Genomic DNA, 26,036 nt, shown 5'->3' with positions numbered 1-26,036 from the left:
TGGTATTCTCCATCTTTAAACCCCAAAGATTTAAGACACAAGTATGCAAAAAAAAAAATCAGTGTTCTTGGTGCTATTCAAGAGCATCACCAGAACAGAATGCATCACACAGATCAGTGCTGCTTTGTACAACATCATATTCAAACACCACATGTCTTCTGTGTCAGTGATCTATTTAAAGTATGTTTAATATCTCACCTCATATCCTGTGATGGCGATGAGGTGCATGGAGTCATTGACAGCCTTGAGGATGCCCAAGATGGCGGTCAGCGCCTCCTGCAGGTCAGCAGCTCCCTCACAGCTCTTACTGTACTTTAACATTTCCTGTGGTCAGAATCACAGTAAAAATGCAGCTCACAGCGACAAATGAAGACCAGATAATCTCACTGAACAGACAGGCTCTTACCTTCAGTAGCAGCTGGTATTTAGTAATCCTCTGAACAGGCTTCAGCAGGTAGGAGTCTAAACCCAATTTATGCTCCAGCTTCTTCTGACACTCCTGATGAAATTTAAAAGAATTGTGTCAAAAAACATGATTAACAATATTTATTTAAAAACTTGACCGTGCTGACTGTGTTCACCTGGAAGAAGGCGCAATCTGAGCACTGCCTCCACAGGCTTTCTGAGCGAGGCTTGTTGTGACAGTACTTCTCATAGATCTGCAGGTCCGTCATCTAGAGGACGGCAGTGAAAACAATTTGCATTCAAAAAACGTCTTCATCAGCACAGCTGGAGTCACATCTTCTGTGCTTGAAATGTCATTATTCACTCACCCTCTCGAGAAAACACCTTCCAACCAGCTCGGGGCAGTCGGTGTACTGCTCCAACTCCCTCAGAAACGTCCTGGAAACAAACAAAAAATATGTGAAGATGATGAAAACTGAAGAGCTCATTTGCAAAAACAGATAAAAGCCAAATTAAAATAGCAACATTTTTGGTGATTTTTCCTTGATCGCAAAAATAAAAATGATGGAAAATAAATCAAAATAGAAATTTCTGGGGGGGAGGGGGGTTTGTGTGTTTTTTGTATAATAACCACTGCTAATAAATGATACAAACTTAAGATGAGAGTAATTTTACTGATAACAATGAAATGTTTACCTATTGTTAGTAATGGTATAATTTTTGTTGTTTTAACAGTTTATTGCCAAAATTACCAAATATTTGCAAACAATTTTTGATGGCTATTATAAATCTGCTACCAGTGATTATAATTCCTTGTTAAATAGTTAATAAATATTTTGCCAACCATCTATAAACATTATTTAGATTGCTATTATTAAGTTGCACCAGGGCTAATAATAATACGTTTATGGTTAAAATGTGATTCATAAACCAACAAGTAGCATTCATTTGGTCAACCCTAACCCTTTACATCTTTTATTGACAATCTATAAAATAATGATTATTTGTGCAACAATTATATATTTCTAAATTGTGTTTATAGATGCTTTACAAAGTATTAACTAACCATTTAACAAGGTTTTACAATCATCAGTTGCAACTTTAGAATAGCATCCAAATCATGTTTATAGATGATTCACAAATAATTTTGTAATCATTTACAAATATTCAAAAAAGGACGTAAAATGTTATATTATGTGCAACAATAAACAGTTGAATAGAATAAATTCTTCTTTTTACAACATATAATTATCCTTTTATTGTTTGTTTAAAGAAAAATAACTTTTTCCTATAGTTTAATAACCATCAATTTATCATTTATTGATTATGATTATAAAAGTGCTGCTGATATGGAATATAATTAAGCAAAATGTCGATTCGCTTCAGTTGGATAATAACATGTCAATACACTGGATGACAGGCAGGTGGCGCCCTTTTACCTCTTGTGAAAGTGGTAAATTTCTGGCATGTTGCCAAACAGAACCTCCTTTTTGTTCTGCAGAGGAGCAGGGATGAGGGGTGCCATCGCTGCATTATCCATCTCAGACGCATATCCCTGTCACACGCACACACAAAACATGAAGTTATAGACACAAGTGTAACACAGAGAGGAATAAGATTGTTTTTTTTGTGGTGTGAAAAACACCTGTAATACACAGAGCAGCTCCTCCACGTAGGCTCTCTCCGTCTCCAGCAGCTCGTTCATAACGTGCCTGCAGGCAAGGAGAGAATAGAGAGTGAGATGAATAGAACGGCAAAAAAAAGGGATCAAATGAAGGATTTGACTCAGAAAAGAAGGATGCACAGCTCTGTAGATAATGAGAAAACTGACTTCACACAGTCCATCTGCTGTGTAATTTGATTACAGATGAAAGAGCGACGGCTGATCCCTCACCTCCTGAGCACCGCCAGGTTCTCCTCCTCCTCTGACAGAGAGGCATGTCTGCTGTTACTGTCTCCATTCTGCAGTTGGCCGTTTCCCTGGGAAAAAAAACAATCACCATGATAAGCGACAGACAATACAACTGCACAGACAGAGTGCAGACACAAACAGTAACATGACAATACTCCACTCACTTTCTCACAGTTGGTCCCGGAGTCTGTCTCCAAGCACTTTTTCTCCTGCTTTGCTCTGTGAGCTGTGGAGGGAGATGAGAAAAAAGAGACAGCATAAATGTCAGTAGAATAAAGATCATGTGTGCAAGTTTTGGTTGTCAACATGCACTAGTCTAATTTTGTTTTGATGCATATTGCACATCTTCTGTTAATCCAATAAACTTTCACTACTTAAATATTACTGTGTCCATCAGTTATTTGAAAGATCAAAATGAAGTTGCTGATCCAAACACCCAATGATTTATAAAAGAAAAAAATGGAAATTGTCAGGCGTGCCAAAACTTTTGCACACCACTGTATATGCTAAGTAGTGGAAGCTGTATTTAAAGTTTTTTTGTTATCTTTATTTTCTTTATTGGTTTTCATCATTTTACAAACATATACAGGGCAGAGTCTAGCGAAAATAGATTTAAACTGAATTAAGATGGGATAAAAATTATTAGGGTGGAGTAGAAGAAACACACAAATAAAAGAGAAAAAATAAACAAATAAATGAACAAAAAAAGAGGGAGGAGTTCTGCAACTGTGAAAAACAGTTTTAACTCTTTTTACATTTTCAAAGTTTTTGAATACTATGTTTTAGTATTGTACTTTTTTGATTACCTGGATTTTATTAATCTAGAACCAGACAACCTAGTGATAATTTAACTTTCTGAGGCTGTTTATTGATGCTGGGACTGTCTATGTGATTACATTAAATACGGCTTTAAACACAACTTGAGACAGTATACTTTGAGAATTATATGATTTTGGTGTTTTGCAGTAATAGTCTGACCCATACCATAAAAATCCCATTTTTTATGTCTCATCTAAATTGCTTTGTCTCCTGTGTTTGTATCTTAAAAACAGCTGTTTTTAAAAAAAATAAAAAGCTTTCCAAGTTTTCTTCCGTTAACTATAAGCCATGCATCCAAAGGCTGCCCATTATTGTATGCTTATGGTAACAAGTACCAACCCCTAATTTATAGTTTCTGTGTTATATGTGTCTACAATGAAAGCTTCTAAAATGAAGCTTTTATGTTGCAAGGTAAAGTACCAACCATAAGTGAGAACCATATATTTTATCCACTCTAAGTGCTGTGTAAAATGGAGTCTGATAATGTACATTTAAGTGCTCCATATAATGTGAAAGCGGTGAAAGCACTCTTGCCTCACAGCAAGAGGGTCGCCGGAGTTTGCATGTTCTCCCCGTGTCAGCGTGGGGTCTCACCGGGTACTCCAGCTTCCTCCCACAGTCCAAAAACATGCAATTAGGTTTAACTGGTGACTCTAAATTGCCCATAGGTGTGAATGAGATCTGTCCAGGGTGTACACTAAAATGCTCTGCAAGGTGTGAAATAAACAGTCCAGCTGTAAGTGTGGAGACTGACCGGGCGAGCTGAGAGGGGACTTGATAAAGGCTTCGGGTCGGGGGGCCACCGGCTGCACTGGCCGGGTCTGTTTGGCTGCTAGCTTCTTCAGGCTGACCCTCCTCTTGTCGAACATCTCTTGCATGGACGCCTGCTTCTGGAAAACCTTCTCCACTTGGTCCTGATACACAGGAATAGAACATTTAATATTATAACAACTGATAATGATGTCTTTTTTTGGCAGCATATAATTTGAAATGAAAAAAAATGTGGTTATATTTTAAACAAACTTGCTGATATTGGCAGCTTTTTGATGTCTGGACAATCACAGGAAGTAAGTTCTCCAGTTCTGTTGCTTATATGTTGTAGCAAATGAACGTGCAAAAATGAAAAATCTTGGAAAAGCATTACGGATAAAGACACTCAGAGTTTTGCACCCACCTTTCCCAAGTCCTAAGTGTAGTAAAAATTATACAGACAGCTTTACAACATAAAAAAATAACTAATAAACTTTTTTATTTTAGTTGTCTTTTTTTCCAGCACAAATAATTCCAGTGTATTTGGAAAGTTTCTAATAATGTTTTCTAATCAGATCTCTGGAAAATAATCAGTAGAAAATTACTTCTACAACAACTTCAACTCATCCTCTGAGTTCTGTGTAGCAAAATATTAAACTAAAGATGTGACTTCTATGTCAAGTGTTTTTTTCTGACACAAATTATGCCACACTAATGTGAGACAGATATTTAGAATAATCCAGACATAGATGATCAGTGAGATTAAAAATGCACATTGATTATTTTGTTGGTCGTCTTACTCTGAACTGCTGGTTGAGCACTGCGTCATATTCTGTCCAGATGGTGCTGAGGTCCGTCAGCTGGTTCTGGCCTGCGTTGTCCAGGTAACGCTCCAGCTCCTTCAGCGCTAACTCCGCCCCCTCGTGTGATTGACACTTGTCTACTGGCTGAGACGCCAGCAGGTATATACCATCATCAACCCATTTAGAAGCCTGAAGAGGACAAGAGAGGAGGAAGAGTCAGTAAAAAAACCCCCAACAACTTACAAAAAGCAACTTCAGCAGGAACGTGAGATGTTCTTACCCTCTCCAAACAGTGGTGCAGCTCCATGGCTTTGAGCAGGTGATCCTTCTTGGCCCTTATGTTGCTGCTCACGTCCTCACTGACGGTTCTGAGCTCGCTGCATTTGGGCTGAATGGAGTCTTCAGCATAGTGGGAGTTCTGGATCAGTTCTTCACCCTCGAGGGCCAACGACGAGGCTCTGCCCAGTCCCTCCTGTGGACCAAGATGGAGTCATGCTTATTAAGTATGCTTCAGCTATTATTCCTTTTCAAAACATTGTTCAAACCTTTAGGATTGTGAAAACTGTTGTACTGTATATTGCATACAGTTTTCCAGTACTAATTGTGACATAACTCTCCAAAAGACCCCTTATCTCATTAAAACACGTCACTATAGTGTCAAACACGATTGCTCATGCAGACTGTTGCAGACGGAATTAGAAGTACAATGCAATACAAATTTATTTATAAAGCGCATTTAAAAACAACAGCATTGACCAAAGCGCTTAAGTAGAAGTATGCTTAAATACACAAGAACATTTTTTAATTTTAATCACAGGAAGAGTTATCTGTTTTGAACGTGTCCTGTTGTGCGGTGGGCTGCCAAAACTGAAAAGGTACTAATAAAAGTCTTAATTTTTATACATATGCATTACATTATTAGCATCATCATTGCATCATTATCTTATACATTTACATATAAAAAATGAATGTAAAGTGACAAGTTGTTACAGTATCGAGACAGCATTTCAACAGTAAAATAAAGAAAGTCCTGTGAATAAGTAGTCTTTTTTGCAGACTAGTTTTCTTCAAGATGTTCTTATTCTGTTTTGTTTTTCTTGCAATTGGCATGTGCACACATTCTCAATGTTTCTATACAAATAATTGGTCCATAGCAACCATAATGTTAGTAAATATACAGCCCGTCATCTCTGAGAAGCCATCTTGCCCATAGGTGGGGGTAACAACATGATACATTTAATAACCATCAATTTCCGTCTGTATGATATGATTTGTAGAGCAGCACCATTACACTTCATTCAGGATGGTATTTTTAGACACATTTTTTTTAAACAAATATTACAACTCGGATATTTGGATATTGCACTGGTCCATATTGTGATTTCAATACAATTGTGATTAAATATTTAACCCCAGGATGAAAAAGTCCCTGAGCCTTTTAGAATGGGACCAATGCATTCATATGCATCATGATTTTATGACTATAATTATAATAATCACATTATTTTGTAACACTGACTGTCTCTCTGAAGTCTGTTTTATCCCACCAACAACAAACCCACATTATAAAAAGATATTACTCATCTATTCATGCCGTGGTGAGACAAAGCTTTAGTTGTGAGGGCTTGGGTATTACTTACACAGACTCTCTCCTCATAGGTGGTGAGTTCACAGAAGATGTGGTCAGCGTGGGCCGGGCTGATCCCCACCTCAGAGAAGGTTGCAAGTTTCTCAGACACCTGATCCAGCAGAGCCCTCACCTGCAGCAGAAACATCACAGTCAGTTTTCAGGTTTAAAGAGGGATCATGTTGAAGAACGATTTCACCTGAGCTCAGGGGCTCACCTCTCTGTAGTTGTGCTCAAAGTGGCGCAGTTGGAGACACTGCTCCAGTTTGGTATGATGCCTCACCCAGAACTCATCGAAAGCCCTTTCTGTCTCGTCCAGCTGAGACAACAGTCTGAGAGAAGAGTAAGAAAAGAGACGGAGAGTTAAAAAACAGGCAGGAGAATAGACAAAATGCAGCAAAGAGATAAATGAATAGAGTAGAAAATGGAGTGGGGATAGGATTTCTCTGAGTTTGTGTGTGTGTGTGTGTGTGTGTGTGTGTGTGTGTGTGTGTGTATGTGTGTGTGTGTGTGTGTGTGTTATGTAGAGCTAATGCCCGTTGACAAGAGAATCAGCGCCCTCAGTGTTGCTTAAAATACCGCACTGACTGACCTCAAACAACACTGCACATATTATTACAACTCTACTAAGGGCAGAGCTGGAGCAGCTGCGGACAAATCGCCGGTCAACAACAACAAGCAGCATAAACATACTGGCTTTAATCTGTGTTACATGGATCACTCAGAGTAAATTAATGGCTTTCAAATACAATAAATAAATAAATAAAAATATATATATTCTTGTTTTGTGTGCAGAATAACAACAGTATGCATCTTAAATGTCATGTACTAATGATCTTTTAAAAAAGATGAGAAAATATGAGATATACCAATCACAAATTATGGGAAACAAACGTCTAAAAATCACAAATTTTTCCAATCTAATCTCCAACATACCCAACAATTTTTCATTTTCAATCATATGTAATGAAGAAAATAATCATTCACATTAAGAAGTTTAAGCTTGAAGAGTGAATATTAAATCATGCATCTTTGCACCACATCTTCTCCTTTTTATGCTCAGCTGTGCATAAACTACAGGTTAAGAAATTCTACTTAAAATACAGAAATGTAAAATTATAGGTTTTGGTATTGTATCGGCCATAAGAAGCAGGTATTTAGCAATCAGACATTTTATTGTGCATCGGTTAATTAATGCGTATGTATGTAAAAACATCACCACATGTGAAACATCACCTCTTCCATCTGTTTGTCTACATAATTACAGCTGAGTTAGGTGTTTAGTAACCATCCTGCAGCTGGATCAGGCCGTGTGGTTCTCACCTTTGCACTGTCGCCAGGTTCTCCAGCTCATCCTGGTTCATGTTGTGGTCGGGGTCTCGCACCACCGGCTCATTGATGCTCTCCAGCAGCCTGCTGCCCTGACCCAGAGCCACCTGCAGGTCCTCCTACAGACATACAGACAGATGGAGTGATGTAATCCAAATGCACATCTAATTTACTCTATAGAAAAAAATAATACGTCCATGTTGAAGATGTTACCTTCATTTTTTCTTTCTTGGTGGTGTGCGTGCTCAGCAGGATGGTTGTGGCCTGGATTTCATTCGGGAGTTCAGTTTCAGCAAGTTCGGTCCCAAATGACTGCAGAGTCTGTGCTGTTTTCTTTACCATCAATGCAAAGCCTTCAATAGCCTGATGCATGCAGGACAGAGGAAGATTGTCAGCATGCAAAGCTCAGCATGTGAATCAAGAGAAAAGTCACATTTGCAGAGACTTCATATTTTAGATTCATTTGAGGCTGAAATTGCATCCTTTACAAGTGTTTTTATTTGTTTTGTGGGCTGCATTTAGCTGATTTTACTATCAGCTAAATGCAAAATACTGTTGCAAATACTATTTTACTATAACACTTTTTTTCTAAAGTAGTGGCCCCTTTTTGATGTCATTACCATTTATAACTTTCAAGACACAGCTAAAAGTAGCTTGGTGGGGTCTCAAATTAAGCTTCTTTGTCTTCGCTGTTTATACAGCCATGGAAAAAATGACTTGTTTTCTTCAATTCATGTTCATTTTAACCCCTGGTACAACTAAAGGTATATTTGTTTGGACAAATATAATGATAACAACAAAAATGGATAATTATTAATTTTGAAGAAAACCATGGAAAATGTCTAGATATCAGCTCTTAAATTAAACTCTTATGTACTAATTTTGTTGTTATCATTATATTTGTCCAAACAAATGTATCTTTAGTTTTACCAGGCATTGAAATGAACAAGAAATTGAAGAAAACCATGGTCTAATATTTTTTTCCATGACTGTATGTACTTTTCTCACTCTCAAATATCAAGTATTTCTCAAAAGTGCCCTGTAATGTGTTGCAGTGTTGTGCTGTTCATGCTGAACACTAAGGTGTTTACAGTTCACATACAGTGCGGTGAGAGATCCACTTCTCATGGCAGTACTCCTGCGTTCCTCCGAGCTCCTGTGTCAGCTGGGAGCGGTCGATGTAGGAGTGCAGCTCAGTTATGGAGCTCAGCATGATCACCTGAAACAGAAACACCCGAAACTATTACATACATATCACTTTATTAATAATCATATCGACAAGGTTGGATCGGAGCAACAGAGGGAAGAACACAAGAGTGACTGTACGCACCGGCACCTTCATCTTGAACTCATCCTTGTTGAACTTGAAGAGGATGTCAGAAAGAGTGCGCTGCAGGAGGGTGGTGGGCCTCAGGACCAGAACCAGCTGGAGGTTCCCTGGGAAGGAGCCCTGAAATAAGAGAGCGGATGGAGACAGTCACTTTCTCCAGTAGTTCCCAGCCTTATATGTCTACTCTATTACTCACAGCTCTGTCAAATGAGCTCAAATCCCCTTCATTAACATAATGCATTAAGTTCCAAATATGTATATTAAAGTGAATCGTAATAAACACCGTTAATCATATAAAAGTGGATAGTTATAATTTGTTTTTCAAGTAAGCTATGTCCAAGTTGCATTCATGGCAGAAGATGAACATTTCAACCATTTATCTACTTATTTGAAGTTGTGTTTCTAACCCTATCAGTTAACTATTACAACTGTTAAATGTTTAACTATGTATCTTATAACTTAAACTGATGACTTTCTATTTTCCGTTTATCCGATGCTATAATCTAACTCTGTTTGCTGACCAACTAGTTTTCAGCAGTGGTGGAAAAAGTATTCAGGTCCCTTACTTAAGTAAAAGTACGAATACCACATTGTGAAATTACTCTACTACAAGTAAAAGTCCTGCATTCAAAACGTACTTAAGTAAAAGTACAAAAGTACCAGTATCAAAATGTACTTGAAGTATGAAAAGTAAGTATTCGTTAAGTAGAATGGACTTGTTGTCAGGGTAAGGCTAATTTTAACTACATAATAAACTGTTCGGATTTATTTATAAACATGTGTAACCATCTTAAAATTGATCCTTTTTTTTCACGTTACATCTTAAACCTGTAAAGTAACTAGTAACTGAAGCTGGCAGCTAAATATGGTGGAGTAAAAAGTACAATATTTGTCCCTAAAATGTAGTGAAGTAAAAGTATAAAGTTAAATATGTGGAAATACTCAAGTAAAGTACAAGTAACTCAAAATTGTACATAGTTACTTTCCACTACTGGTTTTCACAGACTTTCAATTGCAATATGTGTCCAGGTGTTAAAGCTGACTTAATAGGATTGTGTTTTTAATATGATTTTAATGTCTATCTTTAAAATTAGTAAAGCTACCCTACAATTATCCACATACCCCCTGGCATCTGCAGGAGTAATCCCAAGTGTTCAAGTCCGTCTGCTTGGGAATCACTAATATAACCACAGAGCAGACAGTCTCCTCCTCCACCCCGAGTCCATTATACTTCACACTTCAGGTTTTGTGCGTTCTGCTGACAGCAACATGCACTTCATATAAAATAATTCCTTTGTATCCCAAGTGAAAACCCTCGCTCAAACACATCAAAGCATGTACATGGAGTGTGTAGAGCAGGAGAGAGAGAGGGAAGAGAGAGAGAGAGAGAGAGAGAGAGAGAGAGAGAGAGAGAGAGAGAGAGAGAGTGGGGGAAGGTGTGGGGGGTGTCTGGCACCGTCCTGTGGTAGGGACATTAATCTTCATGTCCCAGAGACGCTTGAATAATGAGGTAGACAGAGTCGCCACCGACTCTACATGTGTGCAGGCAAATGTATACAGGGTTTTCTTTATTCAGCTGGCATTGTTGAGATTTCATATGGAATAATGCAAAAGGAAAAGTTTTACTCACTAACAAACATACTAAGCATAAAGAAAAGACACATTCAGAAAACGCTCCTCATATTCATCATATCATGTAGCCACCACACAGCCAAAAGCACCAATAAAATGCCAATTTAAATGTCATGATTGACACCCATTGATACACTAAATAGTGCTGTGAAAGCAGTGGGGTGATGGTTGAGGGTGGACACTGATCTTCCCTCCTGGGGCCATGCAATTGTTAATGCCCCTTTAATTAGCTAATGACCTAAACGGCTGCTTCGCCTGATTGGCTGCCCTTCCCGAGTGAGTTGGCTTTTGCTGCTCTAAGCACAAATGACAATGAATACATCGTTAATAAGAAAAACACTCGGGAGAGGCACCGTTAATGGAATTAATAAATCAATTCAGTGTTTGTCCTTGCCGACCTGCCAAAACCAGGAAGAGCACTGTGAGAATGGTCACTCACCATCTGGAGGAATGAAAATGACTGTAGGACATACTGCTGTTTTATTACATGGTAGCACTGTAGGAGGTGCTTCCATACAGCAAAGAGCTATTATAATCGGTGCTCAGAAACTGTGTAAGGATCTAAATTAAAAAAACATTTTAATTAATCCTACTGCCAAGCATTTCCTTTGTAGCCAAAACCTGATATATCTTTTCCTCTGTGCTATTTAAATTTGTCCACAAGCTATTAAAAGCACATTCATGAGCCACAGAGTTGCACTGAATGATATGCATGAATGTGTGACACTGTAGTTACCTCTACTGAGGTGGACGTTATGTTTTTGACCTAATTTTTTTTTTGTCAGCATGAGCGAAGGAACCCATTCAATTTTGAAGAAAATCCAAATCACTGAGAGGATGCAAAAAATAATTTTTTTTTAACCACTGTTTATCAAGCTTTTTTGTGGCATTGATGTGGTGTTTTAATTTAATTGGTCATCTGATCCATTTACTTTGTTCTTGTTGTCACACAAATACTGAACAGTCAATGCATTGTTTAAAGGCTCCAAGCAATAAAATACAACACATACAACACAAAATATGACAGTTTTTCTTTGCAGCATCGAAGTTGTTTCCACAATGCTCGTTAACACACTGAAGAACAGCTTCCCAACTTGGGACATGGGACCATCTAGGAGGCACAGGAATGCACCACTGGCTCTCTGACTGCCATTCTAATTTATTTTGAGTGAATCCCACAAACCTCTGGTACCATAAATCCTTACCAATACACCAAATTTGTGGCTGCAAATAGCCCTCCTAATACACTGTATGAGTATTTGAGCTATGTTTGCTAAAAACTACAAAGCCCAGCTGTTTCAGCCCTTTTTTAAAAGACAAAACTATGTATTCAAGACTAAAGATATATTACCATCAGTAGAACAAATGGGCTTAGGGCTACAGACAGGGTAGAAAAGTCAGAAAGTGTTAAGAGATGCACTACAACATGGGCTTTGTTGACACAAGTAACACTGTGGAAAGTCTCCATCATTGCCCTTTAAATGTACATTGTAGCTTCTAACCATTCAACCATGCTGCTTGGATCTGTGGTAGCTTGCATCCATGGTCATGGTCTACTTGTTCTTTGTCTGTTTATGTGCATCTCTCAGTCTGACACACACACACTGTCACACACACAGCCTAAAAGAAGAGCCAGATAAATGACAAAAGGAGGAGGGGTTGCTTCAGGGATTGACAGTAACTCTGCAGACTTAATTAGGATCTGTCTATAAACACACGCTCTGTCTGTCGTCAGATCAAACTCAGCCATGCACAGCGACCAGCAGCTTTTCCCTGAAACACACTGACCCACATTCACATAAGCACATGTATACACAAGTGTGCTCATATGCATAGACACACAAAAACACAAAGGGAATCCTTTGACAGCGTAAACAGTCAATATCCGTGCTGAACCTCTCTCCTGCACACACAGAAACACACCCTAACATGTACACACAGACTGAACGAACCGCTGAGTGAATCTCTGAAAACAATGAGATTTAGCACGTCTCCACTACAAATATATACAGAGTGAGCAGCTTGAAAAGTGCCAGTTTTCATCACCATCCATTTAGCAGCCTGGCTAAATCACTCTAAACAGGGCATTATTGCGGGGATGACTGAATGGCCCCTATTACCAGCCTGTCAGTCTGTAAAAGTCCCCCTTGTGGGATTAATAAGGCTTGATTTAATTTGAAATGAGTGATGTGGTCTCCCCTGTCTCTCGGGACCGTGTGTGGTGATATTCATCTCTCATTCTCTCTCTCAGACATTTCATCTTTTTGTAAACCTCCCCCCTGCGTTGAGTTTACTTTACTGCCTTCAGCGTTAATGATAGACCTGTGGGGATCTGTTTGATCCAAAAACAAAGCTTTTTTATGTAGAAAATTATGTTATTTTCAATGGCGAACAGCTTTATATTCTACAAGATGTCTGAAAAAATCAAATGTTTTTCTGCCTACTTCTTTATGAGCAACAATAAATCTTTCTGTCCTACATTGGAGGGTAAAAGAAGCCGCATTATATGAATAAAGCTGGTAGAGCTGGGAGCACTCTGGTAGAGCATGAATCATGTTGCCCATTGTTTTAGCCGAAAAAGGCAACACGCAGAGAGATTGTGTGATTGTGGAGATTCTCCCCCACACACGTGTTACAGAGAGCTGCCAGTACTTCATCACGTCCCTACATAAAAACATGAAACACAGATGAACAGAACAGGCATTTCAGCTCCCAGAGGAGACGGCTGGAACAACTGAATTGAACCCTGATTACTTCTGAGGCTCCACCACTGCATTTTATCCAGCAGCATAGATTAAATTACTAGTATCAGTTTTGCGTCTCAAGAAGAGGTGTGATGAAGCATTAAATAGCAATGAAAGAGGTGATAAGAACATAAATTATGTGCCAACACTGACTGTTTCTCGTCCCGCAGCAGCATGTAGCAATTGATGCACTTGTTTTCTCACTTTTTTCGCAATTAATGAATCATTTTAATTCATCATCTGGTCCATTATATGTCAGAAAGAGTAAAAAATGACCATTCCAGTTTCTCAAAGTCCAAGCCTTACCCTTTTCAAATGTCTTCTTTTGTAAATTGAAAAACCCCAAATATATTCAGTTTAATATGATATATATCAAAGAAAAGATGGAAATCTCAGTAAGTTTGCATGAAAAATAACTGTAAAGACAATTATCTTATTAAAAAAGTAGATTTTTTTTCATTGGTTGCCTAATCTTTACAGCTCTACTGATAAATAAAACACTAGGCTGATGAAAATACTTTATTCATTCATTTCATTATCCACAAATTTTCAAAATCTTGATTTTGTTCTGGCCTTTTGTGACAAACTGTTGTTTCTTACTAGGAAATAAAATGATGTAGAGATGATTGGTGCAAATTTAGGTGAATCAATGAACAAAGGAAACATCTTCTTCTGGGGATTTTTTTTGGCCTGTGACTGTTTATTTGTCCCTGTAGCTATGGAAACACATGGCAGGCTTTTGATGGTTATGGGATAGAGTTCAGGGATGAGGTTGGCTCATATCAACCCCCCAGGGTGGCTGTGATATTAGTGGTGGAGCTTTGAGAGGAAGATGGGGACGCTCCAACAACTCTCCCTCTCTCTCTGTGGCCTGACAAACCCTCTGCCTCCCTGTGGGTGAGGGTGCACGGCCACTGCCTCTAAAAACTGTGTCTTCTCATTTCAACAGCTGATTAAAAAGGGCTGTTTCTTTCCCACACAGACACAAAGACATTAAAAGCAAAGGCAGTAAGTAAGTGCACCATCATTCGGGCTGGCTATTGTTAAAAAAATCTTTAATACTGGTTCTTGATTATTTTTTGGATACAAATTTATAGAATCCAAGAGTACTTATCTTATTTTTCATCTCCTTTACACCTGTTTAATGCACACTGTAGTCGAAATTCTCAAGATACAGACAACACAAACACATATGAACCCCGTTTTTGTGCATAAGAGCCTGTTTATGCTAAACATTAGATGTATATACGGATACAGAGGGAGCCTTCTGTTTGTCCTCTGCATTCATTTTATCTGTATTTGTGCATGTTTTCGAAAAGCTTTCAGACACGGATTGAACCGAAGTACCACCAGAAATTGTAGGTGCAGTGTAGCGAATAGTTCAAGTGAAACGTGACTATCAGACACAAGGAAGACATTTTTTAACAATTGTGGATATTAGTGACAAAAATTTCCATTCACATGTTACGATGCATTAAAGGGCCTCACAGAGCAGACACTGTCTCTACTTTTGCCTCAAGGGGAACATTAATACGACCTCCTCTACTGTGTCATATTAACATTTGACCCTGAGCTGAGCTGCCCTCTAGTGGATATTTTGCTTAAATCTTACATATTTTTGTACGTAAAGGGAGCATAAATGAGGCTTAATGTACTGTTTTTCCACAACTTGAAACATTTGATGGCTGATCATCAGCAATAGAACTTGGAATACCATGCTTATTGGCTCACTGAAGCTGTTGAGATTTAATACTTTTTTCAACACTTTGCAATGATTCAGTCAGTGCTAAAAGCATCAAAGTTTGCTACCCAGCCCTAATGGTCACATGTACATACACAAAGAGCAACTTACTGCGATACGAAGAAGGGTCCCCTTGACGGCCGCCCATTTGTCTTGTCGGCGATCGATGACCAGGATGAAACCCACGCCCGTTGAAGACAAACTTGGACACACAAAGAGGCGAAATGTTGAAACAAATTAACCAGTGATCAACTTTTACCCAAAAAAATTCTTTGCTGCAATGCAAGGACTCTTAACTGAGACTTTTAAGGACAGAAAACACCAGAGCTCAAAGATAAACAAACACAGATGTAAAACATACATGTAGTTTTCCGTCGCACAGTGAGACAGTAAATAGCCAAAGTGCTTGTTCGCAGTGAGTTGTTTTGTTATGCTGCTCTTTATCTTCTCAGACAGCTGGTGCAGTCCATAAAAGGAGATGAAGAACCTCCAGATTTCTTGGCCATCAGCCCCCAGTTCTCTCCCTGCAGCCCCCCCTTCCCCTGCTGTCCTCTCTCTGGTCCCAGGAGAGAGGAGGGCTGTGTGGTTTACACACCACCAACAATCAATGACAACCGCATGTGCAGATCACCGGCACACTCCACTATGCACACTTTAAAACCTGATGCACCTACAGCAAAGGTGCACCTCAGGACCTTTCAAGCAAGAAAATCCGAGTAATCCTCAAGTATTTGAATTCATGTCCCCCATTCTACAACTCAACAAAAAAGTGTGTCAGCAGATAAAAAAAACAGGAGATAGGGATGTGTCTCAGAGGTAGATCCCAGCGTGTTTGAAGGGGAGGGAGTAAAAAGCTCTAGACCACCACAGCATCCAGCTGGTCCCCCCTACACTGCTTCTGCCAGCCTTCCAATGAGACACCGGGAGCTGCAGAGAAACAAGCCTATCACAGGATGTCTGCAGAATGATGAGCAGCTCCAGAAGCCAGCCAGCAGATCTTTACAGATGTTGGGGGAGGGGACGGGCTCAAAGAGGATGCCACTGTAAGCATGAGGGTTTCATTTATTAGGAATGTTTATCCGTGCTGCCTCTCTACTTTATCTCACTGTAACATTTAAATGTATAGTGGCACTTCTCATCCCTTTTTTTCTCCTGCAAGTTCCCTCCCCTTTAATCTTTCCCTGTTCTCTTCCTCCACTACTTGGCTCAGTCATCCACAGAGACTCCACTCTCCACAGCCACTCGAAATGTATGCAGGAACTGCTTTACATCTCAGCCGGAGACAAGGAGGAGGAGGTGGAGGAGGAGGAGAGCAGGGGAGTGGGACAAGAGCTTTTACCGCCTCTAAGACATTTACGGCTGCTGAGATGAGAGGGGCATTTATGGTGAACATGGAGCACCTGAGGCTGAAATAAGGAAATCAGAAGAACAGGATAAAATTACTCTCTGCTGCCGCTGCTAAAAGGCAGCAAACTGGGTTTTTTTTGCATGTCTGATGACTAGCTATTGATTGTACCTATTGATGCACTGATATATTGACTGATTGCTAGATCTAGAGAGGCCAATTGCAGTCATCAAAGTGAATATATACATATACAGTTCATCGGTTGCCGGATATAACTTTTTAACTGGCTAAATGTTGTGACTGCAGTCGGACAAAACAGTAATGTTTCCCTGGCACAAAATGTGTCACAAATAACAACAAAAATAAAGCAAAGAAGAAGAACAACAATCAATGGTTTCTGCATCAACTATCAGCCAAATTGCAATTTAAATATTGCATCCATCCAGAATTTTGTAATTGGCGCATAACTTCTTGTGTCCCATTGGATATTTAATAATATATATAAGTAAATAATATGTATCAGTTCTGTCTGTTTTTAATTCTGTTCATTCTGTTCTGTTCATTCATTTACAGCGTTTTTAAATGTCAATGTTGATTAAATGAACAAAACCAACTTTGATTCTAAAAGCTTATTTTGAATTTATGAAAGTGCAAATAAAATTATTGGATATTGTACATCATATAATGTCTTGAATAGTTATCCTACTGTATTATAAACAAACACAGTCACATACAAGACTATGACACATATTTGTTGATTTAAAATTAATTTAAAATTATGTTTGGTTGACAGCCAAATGTGTTTTTCTTGGTTTAAATCATTTTATTTGTTCTTATAAAATATGCTCTGCTATGTAGAGTAATTAATACAAATTTTAAGGTATTTTTTGTGTCTCCTGTAGCCACTTTACCAGACCAGGGACTGCAGTCAAGATGGCTAAACTGGGCACATTTATAGAAATGTCTTTTAATGTACACCTTCATGTATTTTTATTATTGTACACATAAAATATAAACTGCTCACTTCAAATATTCATAGAAAACACCCGGTGCTGTTGCTGCTGTGCATGCATGAGTGTCCTAATAATAATTGGATTCCTGAGGACAAAGTGTTAATCTGCTAGTAGTGAAAAAGCTCTGCCTAATGGCGATGCAGTGATGGAGGAAATTTGCTGCATGAATGCATATGCAGACGTAGCAACACACCCCTCCCCTCTTTCTGTCATACCAGGCAGAAGAAAGGAAGTGACTGCTTGAATATAGGAGCATTGGTATATTAAATTAAAAACAGATTGAAGAAGCCATGAGTGCAGAATGTGCTTCAATATCTTAATATCAATTTTCTTTTTAGCATATAAACATTAAAGCAAGATATGATGGAATCAACACTAGAAAGGATGCCTTCCGTTAATATTGATCCAAAGGCATTTCTTTCAGGCCAGCAGCAGCTGTTCAAGGGCACAATACACAGTTGTAGGACATTTGCCCTGAGCTGTGCAGTACGTGTGCCCCGTCGGGGGAGTCGGTCCCTCAGGTAGCTGCAGCCATCTGCTTCTGTATTCAGAACAGCTTGAGGCTCGACGCCACCTCACCCCTGTGGATGACCCTTCCTCAGATGACTGGAAACATGTACAGTCAGACCACGGAGGAGGTGAATTTAAACATGATGGATGGAATTTATATCTGCCTGTTTGCTGGTTTTTAGCATAAAACAGGTTACAAAAGAAAATTTTGAAAAGTTAAATCCTGACTAAAAATGTCAGGAAATAGGCTGCATATTCAATATGACTCATTGAGTTGACTCATCATTGACTAGAAGTGATTAAAGTTTCAGTATATTCAAAATGTATATTCAAAACTAAGTGACACAAGTATTCCCCACAAACACATGTATGTCTTCCTACAGATTCATGCCTGTGTGACCACACACACACACACACACACACACACACACACACACACACACACACACACACACACACACTTGTGTCAATGCAGGATACGGCTGTGCTCAGCTGTCTGTATGCATTATTCAGATTCAAGAATAGTGGCGGTTTCTATTTTTATGCACTTTGTGCCAGTCTGTGCACGATGAAGGAAGGGTGCGACAGCCAGGGGCAGAGCTGAATCAAGAAAATGCAGGAATTAATTGTAAGGAAAGTATCGAAGAAAAAATTAAAGGTGGTTTTCTGGAGGAATAGTTGGAGATAGGAATGGTTTCGTGCAATTCCCCTCCCCCTCATGTCTCGTCTGGTCTATTCATGTGTACCAGGAGAGTCTGCAGTGGACAGATAAAGCCCCGGGATTATTAATTGGCCATGTTATAAATAAAGGAATCACTTTACCCCTACAGATATCTATGCAATACATTGACTGTCTCATCTCTTGAACAAATCCTCTGCAGCCTTCGTCTTTATAAAGTGAAACTGTGTTTAAGTATCCGCTGCCACCTACTGGCTGACTTCATACACAAAGGCTCTATTGCCTCTCTTACTTCCTTACATCCATGTATGTATGTTTTTGCAGTTCAAACCACTGACTTTATTGCATGATGTCTACCCATGTGATGTGGTGCAGCATCAAAAAGGGACAATAGGTTTCTGGTAACATCAGGAGAGCTAGCAGTGTTTAAAAAAAGTGTTAAAGGAATGAAAGAAAGGATAGGAAATGAGGAAGGGGAAAATCAGTACTGATACTAGAAGTAAGACAGAGGGTGTAAATATGGTTAAACCATATGCAAAAATCACATATTTTGATTTGACACAGATTTGATGAGTCAGTCAGTGACTTTACCTGGGGACACTGGTCAGGTAGGTCAGCACGTTGTGAAACTCTCCGTCTGTGATCTCTCCAAACGCAGGGAATTCTGGGAACACAATAACGGGGCTGCCATTATCCCCTCTACCTCCTATAAAATAGAAAAAAGAGGAACATTAATATACAAGAATTACATAAGAATTATTTGTTTATATCTTCTTGGGGATGATTCATATCTGTATAGTTTTAGGGCAGTATATTATATGTGGCACAACCATAACTTTCAGGCTGTTATCCTCTGTGTTGAGGGTTCTGTTGATCAGTTTGACAAGGAAAATGTCTTTCCATTTATTACAGGTTGATTAAAAGGATGAAAGCATGGAGCAGGAGGAATCTGTAGCCACATGGGGGCACTGATGTTAAAGCTGTATCGCAGATGACCGGAGGCTGTAAAAATGAAACTGCAACATCCATCATAACAAATAATTCAGTGTCATACACTTCCATTTTAAAACCTACAACCAAACCAGGCTTACATACATTAATTTTTCTTCCAATACACATAATTTGCTTATTTTAAAAAAATTACAATTTTGAAATAAGAAATGTATTAATCTATGAAAAAGGGAAGAATAAGTTGCCCCACTGGAGTTGATAGTTAATAATAATAACAACAATAATGACAAAACTGATATTAACAACAACAACAACAACAATAATAATAATAATAGTTATTATTATTATTATTATTATTATTAATAATAATAATGTTATATTTATTATAAGGTGACATGATGAAATTATTTAACCCATTTTGCCCCAATCTTATCACACCCAAGTGATAAGTTTTACCCAAGTTAAAGTCAGACAGCCCTGTTTAAATGTATAAGTTGTTATATGCTGTTTTCAAAGTCACCAAACGCTGACACAATTGTTTGAGTCACACAGTAACACAAACAAAACAAACAATTGAGGCAGCGGTCGACCAACAACTCCTATGTTCTGCAGGATAAAATTGCTGCTTTATCAAAAGACTCTTGCGGCTTTGAAGAGAGCATAACTGCCCCATTGGGCAGTTATGCTAAAAAGTCCCCCATTGGAAAAGGGTGTCTGATGGCAAGAGTAATTTTATGTTATGGAAATATTTAAAATATGGCAAAAATGTTATTCTAAATCAGATAGAGGTTCTTTTAGGTGGCTAAAATACATTTAGCTGCTGCCCCAGTTCCACAGCAGTACATTGCTTTGCTCTTGTGCCCTCTTGCTCTCATGGCAACTTTTCCAAACTACTGTAGGTAAAACACTGACTATGGATAAGTACAACCCCACTTTAAAAAATCTGATCCATCCCTTTAAGAAAAGACATTTTGGAGTCAATAGAAAAGTGAAATAAAAAAGGAGAAAAAGAGGTGACGCATGTTTGTACACAAAGATTGGTAGTCACACATCACATTCACTCTTACCTCTTTCACACACTTAGACACAGACAGACACAAACCCTCGCTCCCTGTGTGAAACAGCTGCTCTGTCAGCGCATGTGACTGGAATATCAATCTGTCTGCCTTTTCTTCTCTCATCGCTATAGCAACAGCAAGTGCATGGTCATGGTTTCAACGTCTGCTTAGATATTTGTCTGCAAAATGGTTCCCGACTCTGGTGCAGCCACAAGGTCACCTCTGACACACACAAAGCTCTCACAGTGCTGCAGGGATAGACATAATAGGTGTCACAAATATCTGGCAGAATCTGTGAAAGGTGCTTCAAATGTTGTGAAAAGAGACAAAACATTAATTTTATGATAATCTGGACATGCAGATGCAGTAAGGGAAATAGAGATGATGTAACAGTAGTGAGCAGGCAGTGGGTATTTGGACCAAAACCTGACAAACACCGAAGAGGAAAAGCAGGGAGTCGTCATTTGAATAGCAAATCATAACTGCCGGGGGAAAACAGTTCACATTAACTATGCAAATATCAAGTTCAGTAGTTTAAATATAAATGATTCCTCAGGTGGCGGAGATAAGACATGATGATTAGTGGCGCGCTAATTAAGAAATAAACTGACAGGCAGCAGATGAGACACACAGACACACAGACACACAGACACACAGACACACACACACACACACACAGAGGAAGATTTAGACGTGTCACCTGACAGGAAGGCAAACTGCTTCTTGAGGTCGGGTGTGATGTCAGCAGCTCGGAGGGGACTGCTGTCCAGCTGCATGATGTCATCTGGAGGAGAAGGAGAAAAGCAAAATTTAGTGACATCAGAGCTGAAGTTGTTTAGTATGGAGGGAGCCTGAAATCAATTTCTCAGTTCTGATTAATTATCACGCATGTGTGGGTTGGTTTCAATGGAATTTTCCCACACATAACCGAATAATATAGGGAATATAAAGAGTTGCTATCCCTTATATACTATAGAGAGGTAGAATTTAAAGGTAAAACAGACATTTCCCAAGAAATATACCTGTGGCAGTAACATTTCCACATCATTGGTGTAAATTTGTTTCCAAATTATAAAAACAATACCGCTATAAACTAATACAATAATAATAAGTCATTCCTTCTGAAGTAGTGACAACTTAACCCTAACCCAAAAACGTAGTATAATGCTTCTCCCCTTTTTAAATGGATGCTTTTGTATAGTTTCCTTTATATTTATAGACTGCAAATAAGCAGAAAAGACAACAAGCTTAACAAAAAAATAAAATACACACACACACACACACACACACACACACACACACGGGAAGATTTAGACATGTCACTGAATCACTGAATCCAAATAAGGTGTGTAAAACATAAAAAACAGAATCCATCATATTCAGAATTCAGTGTATATTTACACTGAAAAAGAAGCATGGGATATCTTGTGTTTGTACTGTATTCAATTGAATGTAAAATGAAATGGACTTACAACTCATTAAGTTCTGTTTTTATCACATTTTTCACAACTTTTTGGAATCAGGATTGGACCCAAAATTCATACTCACATTCACATTCATACCTGTCCGTCTACAATCTCTTATTTTTAAAGAGCATTGTACATTTTCATTTCCAGTCTCAAAGCATCTTATTTTATTATTTTTTTGCATTCATTGTGCATTTTTAAAGTCCGCCAAATCTTGTGAGTTTTTAAAGAATATTCTGGAAAATATATGGAAGTAGTACCATAGTACCATAGTAGTATGGCAGTTGTGATCACTGTAAAACTGCTGTTATGTACCACAGATCTGTTCTGTTGTAGATAACATACAGTATTAATAAATTAACAGGCTGCATTGGTCCTTCAGCAGCTCTCCATCCCCCAGAGACTTCCTCCATAAGGATTAAAATAATCAGATTTAAGGTTCATTATCCCAGTAGGGGATGGAGATTCTGGTTATACCAGGGATCAAACTGGAGGCAGCGGAAACTCACAGGTCATAAGGGGCACATTAGTAGTCAAACAAGACACACTATTTCCTTTTAAATAATCAAAATAGCATGATATAAATGTGAAAACATGAAAAAACAGTAAGACAAATAGGTAAATTACTTGATAAAATAAATGTGGAAGAGAAGTAGGTTAGGCTGAAAACAGCTGTCTCTGCCAGCTGCTAGGCCTCATGATTATGCATTAAACATAAACACTCATCCTACAATATGCAGCATTATGCATTGATTTGTATTCAAGAAACTTTTCAGTATTCCTCGCTGGATGAAAGTTGGCCACAGTTCAAGTTGAATATGAGAGCTGTGCAGCAAGGGACAAAACAGATCAATACAGGAAAACTGGCACAAGTGCAGTTATTCGAGTGTTGTAATACTATTGCATTTCTTTGTTTATATCTATGGTGTCTGTGCAGGTTACTCAAGCTTAAAAGTAAATAAACATTCACATTTATTTCACTGGATTCATGCAGCCACCCCCAACATACTCAAACACAACAGACCCATCAACCCGTCTTCTTATATCCCAGAAGAAAAACATGATCTGAGGTCTGTGCTGTTTCATCAGCTTCTTGTCTCATTGAACTAACAGCCGTCTGTGATGTTTTTCTTTTAATGAAGACTTCATAGCGAGAGGCCTAAGGGAAATATCAGTAATCCAGCACATTGTGGTCAGATTCTGCCATGTGAAGCTGCTGTAAGGTAAAGTCATTTTCAGTATCAATCCTCGGGGCATTTTGGTGTGCAAACATTTGATTTAAGATGTCTTCCTGAATATCAGAACCTGAAAAACAATTCCTCTGTAACTCAGCTACATCTGCCAAGTGGATGTTTGAAGATACGTGCATATTTTATATATAGTTCCAGCCAAATGGGGCCCTGTAGGCGTCTATGTCATTAAAGCGAAAAGACCACATATAGTTCAGGGTCATAAAAAACATTAAACAGTTGCTTCCTCAACTCTTCATTACATTTCCATTTTCTGTATAAAAGCACTTCCAGGCCAGCAGGATGCCCAGGGCTGCAGAGCTGTAGCTCCTGTGCTGCCTCTTTAGCATCCACAGAGCGTCATTTTGACAGCATGCCTCAGTTAAAACAGGCTGGAGGCAAGAAAATACAGGTGGAAAATGATGGAGATGACAACAAAGGAGGGGCATCTAGGGACCAGAAAAGCTGGAGGATTACAAGGAGGGAGTGTCTCAGTCACAAACCATCTTATGTAAACGTGGCTGCAAACATATTAGACAGTAGACAGTTGAGAGCAATGTTTACATTAGTCATAGTGGACTTTGTTCTGTTTTCCTGAAGCAAATCATACAGAATTAACATGTCATTCCCATGCTGGGAAATTTGTAGAGTAGTTCTATCCAGGCGACTTTCTGTCTGGATCAAAAATAGTGGTTTAGTTTTTTATTTGTAAAGCTCATGACTATTATGCATCAAACAATATTACGTTTGTACATATGTATGTAACTTAAGTTTGTATGTAAATATTCGCCTTACAAAGACATTTCTGTCCCTTTACTTAAATATAAAATCAGCTGACTATTGCTCTTGGCTTCAGGACTTTAAGAGATCTATGCTCACTGGCCATTTTATTAGGTCAGAGTAAAATAGGCAGACTGGTTCGAATGCAAAGCAGAGCTATTCAGTATAAGCATATATATATTGGATTGATTTGAATAACTTTAAGGTACCAAAGACTTGGATCCCTACTTTCAACCCCACAGCCCACTTGACTATTGTTGCGGACCATGTCCATCCCTTTATGAAGTGCACTGATCTTCTAATGGCTACTTCCAATCATGTAAGAAACCACAAATGTATCTGTTTCTTGAACATGATGATGACTTCACTGTACTCGAATGCCCAATAAAACGTAAAAATAGGGACCAAAATCTCTGAGAAATGTTCCCAGCACCTTGTTGAAACCATGCCAAGAAGAATTAACACAGTTATGCTGGCAAAAGTAAAAGTTTACAGTTTACCTAAAGTGAAAAGAAAACAAGTAAAGTCTGTCTCCTCTCTTGTTTTGTCTTATAATAATCATAAATACATCTATAAATTATAAAATAAAATCTGGAGGATATCAAGAACTAAACTGACAGGACACATTATCGACAACAACTTTCCCTGTACAGCACCATACCTGTGACATCAGGCTCAGAGCCGGGCCAAGACAAGTCCACCTAGTCTTGTTTTATAATCATCTCAGAGACTCAAAAAATATCCATCACCGTTACGGATCTCGTTCCCTTCTTTATTCTGCACACAGTCCGTCTCTTTACAGGCACAGCCCGTTTTACTCTGAGCCCTCCTCTCACTGCAGTTTAAACAAACCAAGGAGTTTTGTAGTTAACTCTTTGTTTGGCAGTGGGACCTATCAGGTGACTTGGCCTCAGGGTGTCAGTACAATGACGCTCATTGCTTGCTTTCTATCTCTCTCACTCACACACACTCACACACATGCTGTTTGAGGCAGGATTCAGTCAAGTGTGTCTTCTTGGTCTGGCATTTTCAGTCTCCTGCCTCCTATAAACCTTTTCCTCTGAGACCAGCTGGTGCCGTGGCTTCTCTGTCAAAACAACATCAATCAAAGGATTTAACTACTCAGAGGACTTAAAAGACCAAACCAGTGTTTTTGCATGTGACCAATACATTTCTGCATACATACCATATGATTTTAGATTGCTTTTCTCCCTACTTGCAAACCTGTCTTAAAAACTATGATAATCATATTAAATTACATGATATTAAATTGACAGATGTTTTTGTCCAAAGTGATTTATAATACGAGTATTTATGCAAAAAAAAGCAAAAATGTCATCCAAAATAGGAAGTGGAAATAGGAAACTGAGTAGTTAAGAAGGAACAAACGAACTAATCAGGAACTAAATGATATTCAATTATTATTTATAAGTAGCTGCTAAGTTCCTGATTAGAGGACTACCATTCTATTTAGTATGCCAGAAAATATTTAATATGTCTCAATATATAGTATGTCAAATGCCAAAAATACCAGGATGTTGTACTACATCTGGTTGCATTTTGCTGATGCAAGCCAGCATGTTTTACTGGCTATCCCGACCCACAATCATTTGCACAACATACATGAGCAAAAGGTTTGTTCAAGGAACAAATATATGCATACTGCATGCAACAGCACACAATCTCTAAGGGTAGCTGCAGGACTGAAAGTAAAAAGATAAAGTAAATGCATTTGGAACGGAGCAAAAGTCTACTTTCACTCCTCCCCCCGATTAGTGTGCGACATCAACTTTTTCCCAGCCAAACCCCGCCCACATAAAACCAGTGAGAAGTGCATGAACAAAAACAACAGAAATCATACATCCAATATAACCAAAACTGATTTTTTTTATGTTTATAAGCTCAGTGACATC

The 26,036-nt window shown here is 38.6% G+C and overlaps 1 protein-coding gene across 1 annotated transcript in view; it reads right to left on the bottom strand.

Moving 5' to 3' along the window:
* Nucleotides 1-26,036, bottom strand: part of mcf2lb (mcf.2 cell line derived transforming sequence-like b) — a 37,538-nt gene that overhangs the window by 7,774 nt on the left and 3,728 nt on the right. The window contains exons 2-21 of the mRNA XM_059342749.1: nucleotides 21,349-21,432; nucleotides 19,231-19,345; nucleotides 15,204-15,294; nucleotides 8,976-9,095; nucleotides 8,748-8,864; nucleotides 7,859-8,008; nucleotides 7,640-7,764; nucleotides 6,534-6,648; nucleotides 6,330-6,449; nucleotides 4,970-5,161; nucleotides 4,687-4,878; nucleotides 3,891-4,050; nucleotides 2,482-2,543; nucleotides 2,300-2,385; nucleotides 2,051-2,117; nucleotides 1,845-1,960; nucleotides 774-843; nucleotides 582-674; nucleotides 407-499; nucleotides 199-324 (exon numbers count right to left, since the gene is read on the bottom strand). Of these exons, the coding sequence (XP_059198732.1) occupies nucleotides 199-324; nucleotides 407-499; nucleotides 582-674; nucleotides 774-843; nucleotides 1,845-1,960; nucleotides 2,051-2,117; nucleotides 2,300-2,385; nucleotides 2,482-2,543; nucleotides 3,891-4,050; nucleotides 4,687-4,878; nucleotides 4,970-5,161; nucleotides 6,330-6,449; nucleotides 6,534-6,648; nucleotides 7,640-7,764; nucleotides 7,859-8,008; nucleotides 8,748-8,864; nucleotides 8,976-9,095; nucleotides 15,204-15,294; nucleotides 19,231-19,345; nucleotides 21,349-21,432 (2,294 nt within the window). The remainder of the gene's footprint in view (nucleotides 1-198; nucleotides 325-406; nucleotides 500-581; nucleotides 675-773; nucleotides 844-1,844; nucleotides 1,961-2,050; nucleotides 2,118-2,299; nucleotides 2,386-2,481; nucleotides 2,544-3,890; nucleotides 4,051-4,686; nucleotides 4,879-4,969; nucleotides 5,162-6,329; nucleotides 6,450-6,533; nucleotides 6,649-7,639; nucleotides 7,765-7,858; nucleotides 8,009-8,747; nucleotides 8,865-8,975; nucleotides 9,096-15,203; nucleotides 15,295-19,230; nucleotides 19,346-21,348; nucleotides 21,433-26,036) is intronic.

The sequence above is a fragment of the Centropristis striata genome, chromosome 10 (genome assembly GCF_030273125.1).
Source record: "Centropristis striata isolate RG_2023a ecotype Rhode Island chromosome 10, C.striata_1.0, whole genome shotgun sequence".
NCBI lineage: Eukaryota > Metazoa > Chordata > Actinopteri > Perciformes > Serranidae > Centropristis > Centropristis striata.
The sequence above is the reverse complement of the archived record's forward strand: the minus strand, read 5'-3'. Positions and strand labels throughout refer to the sequence as shown.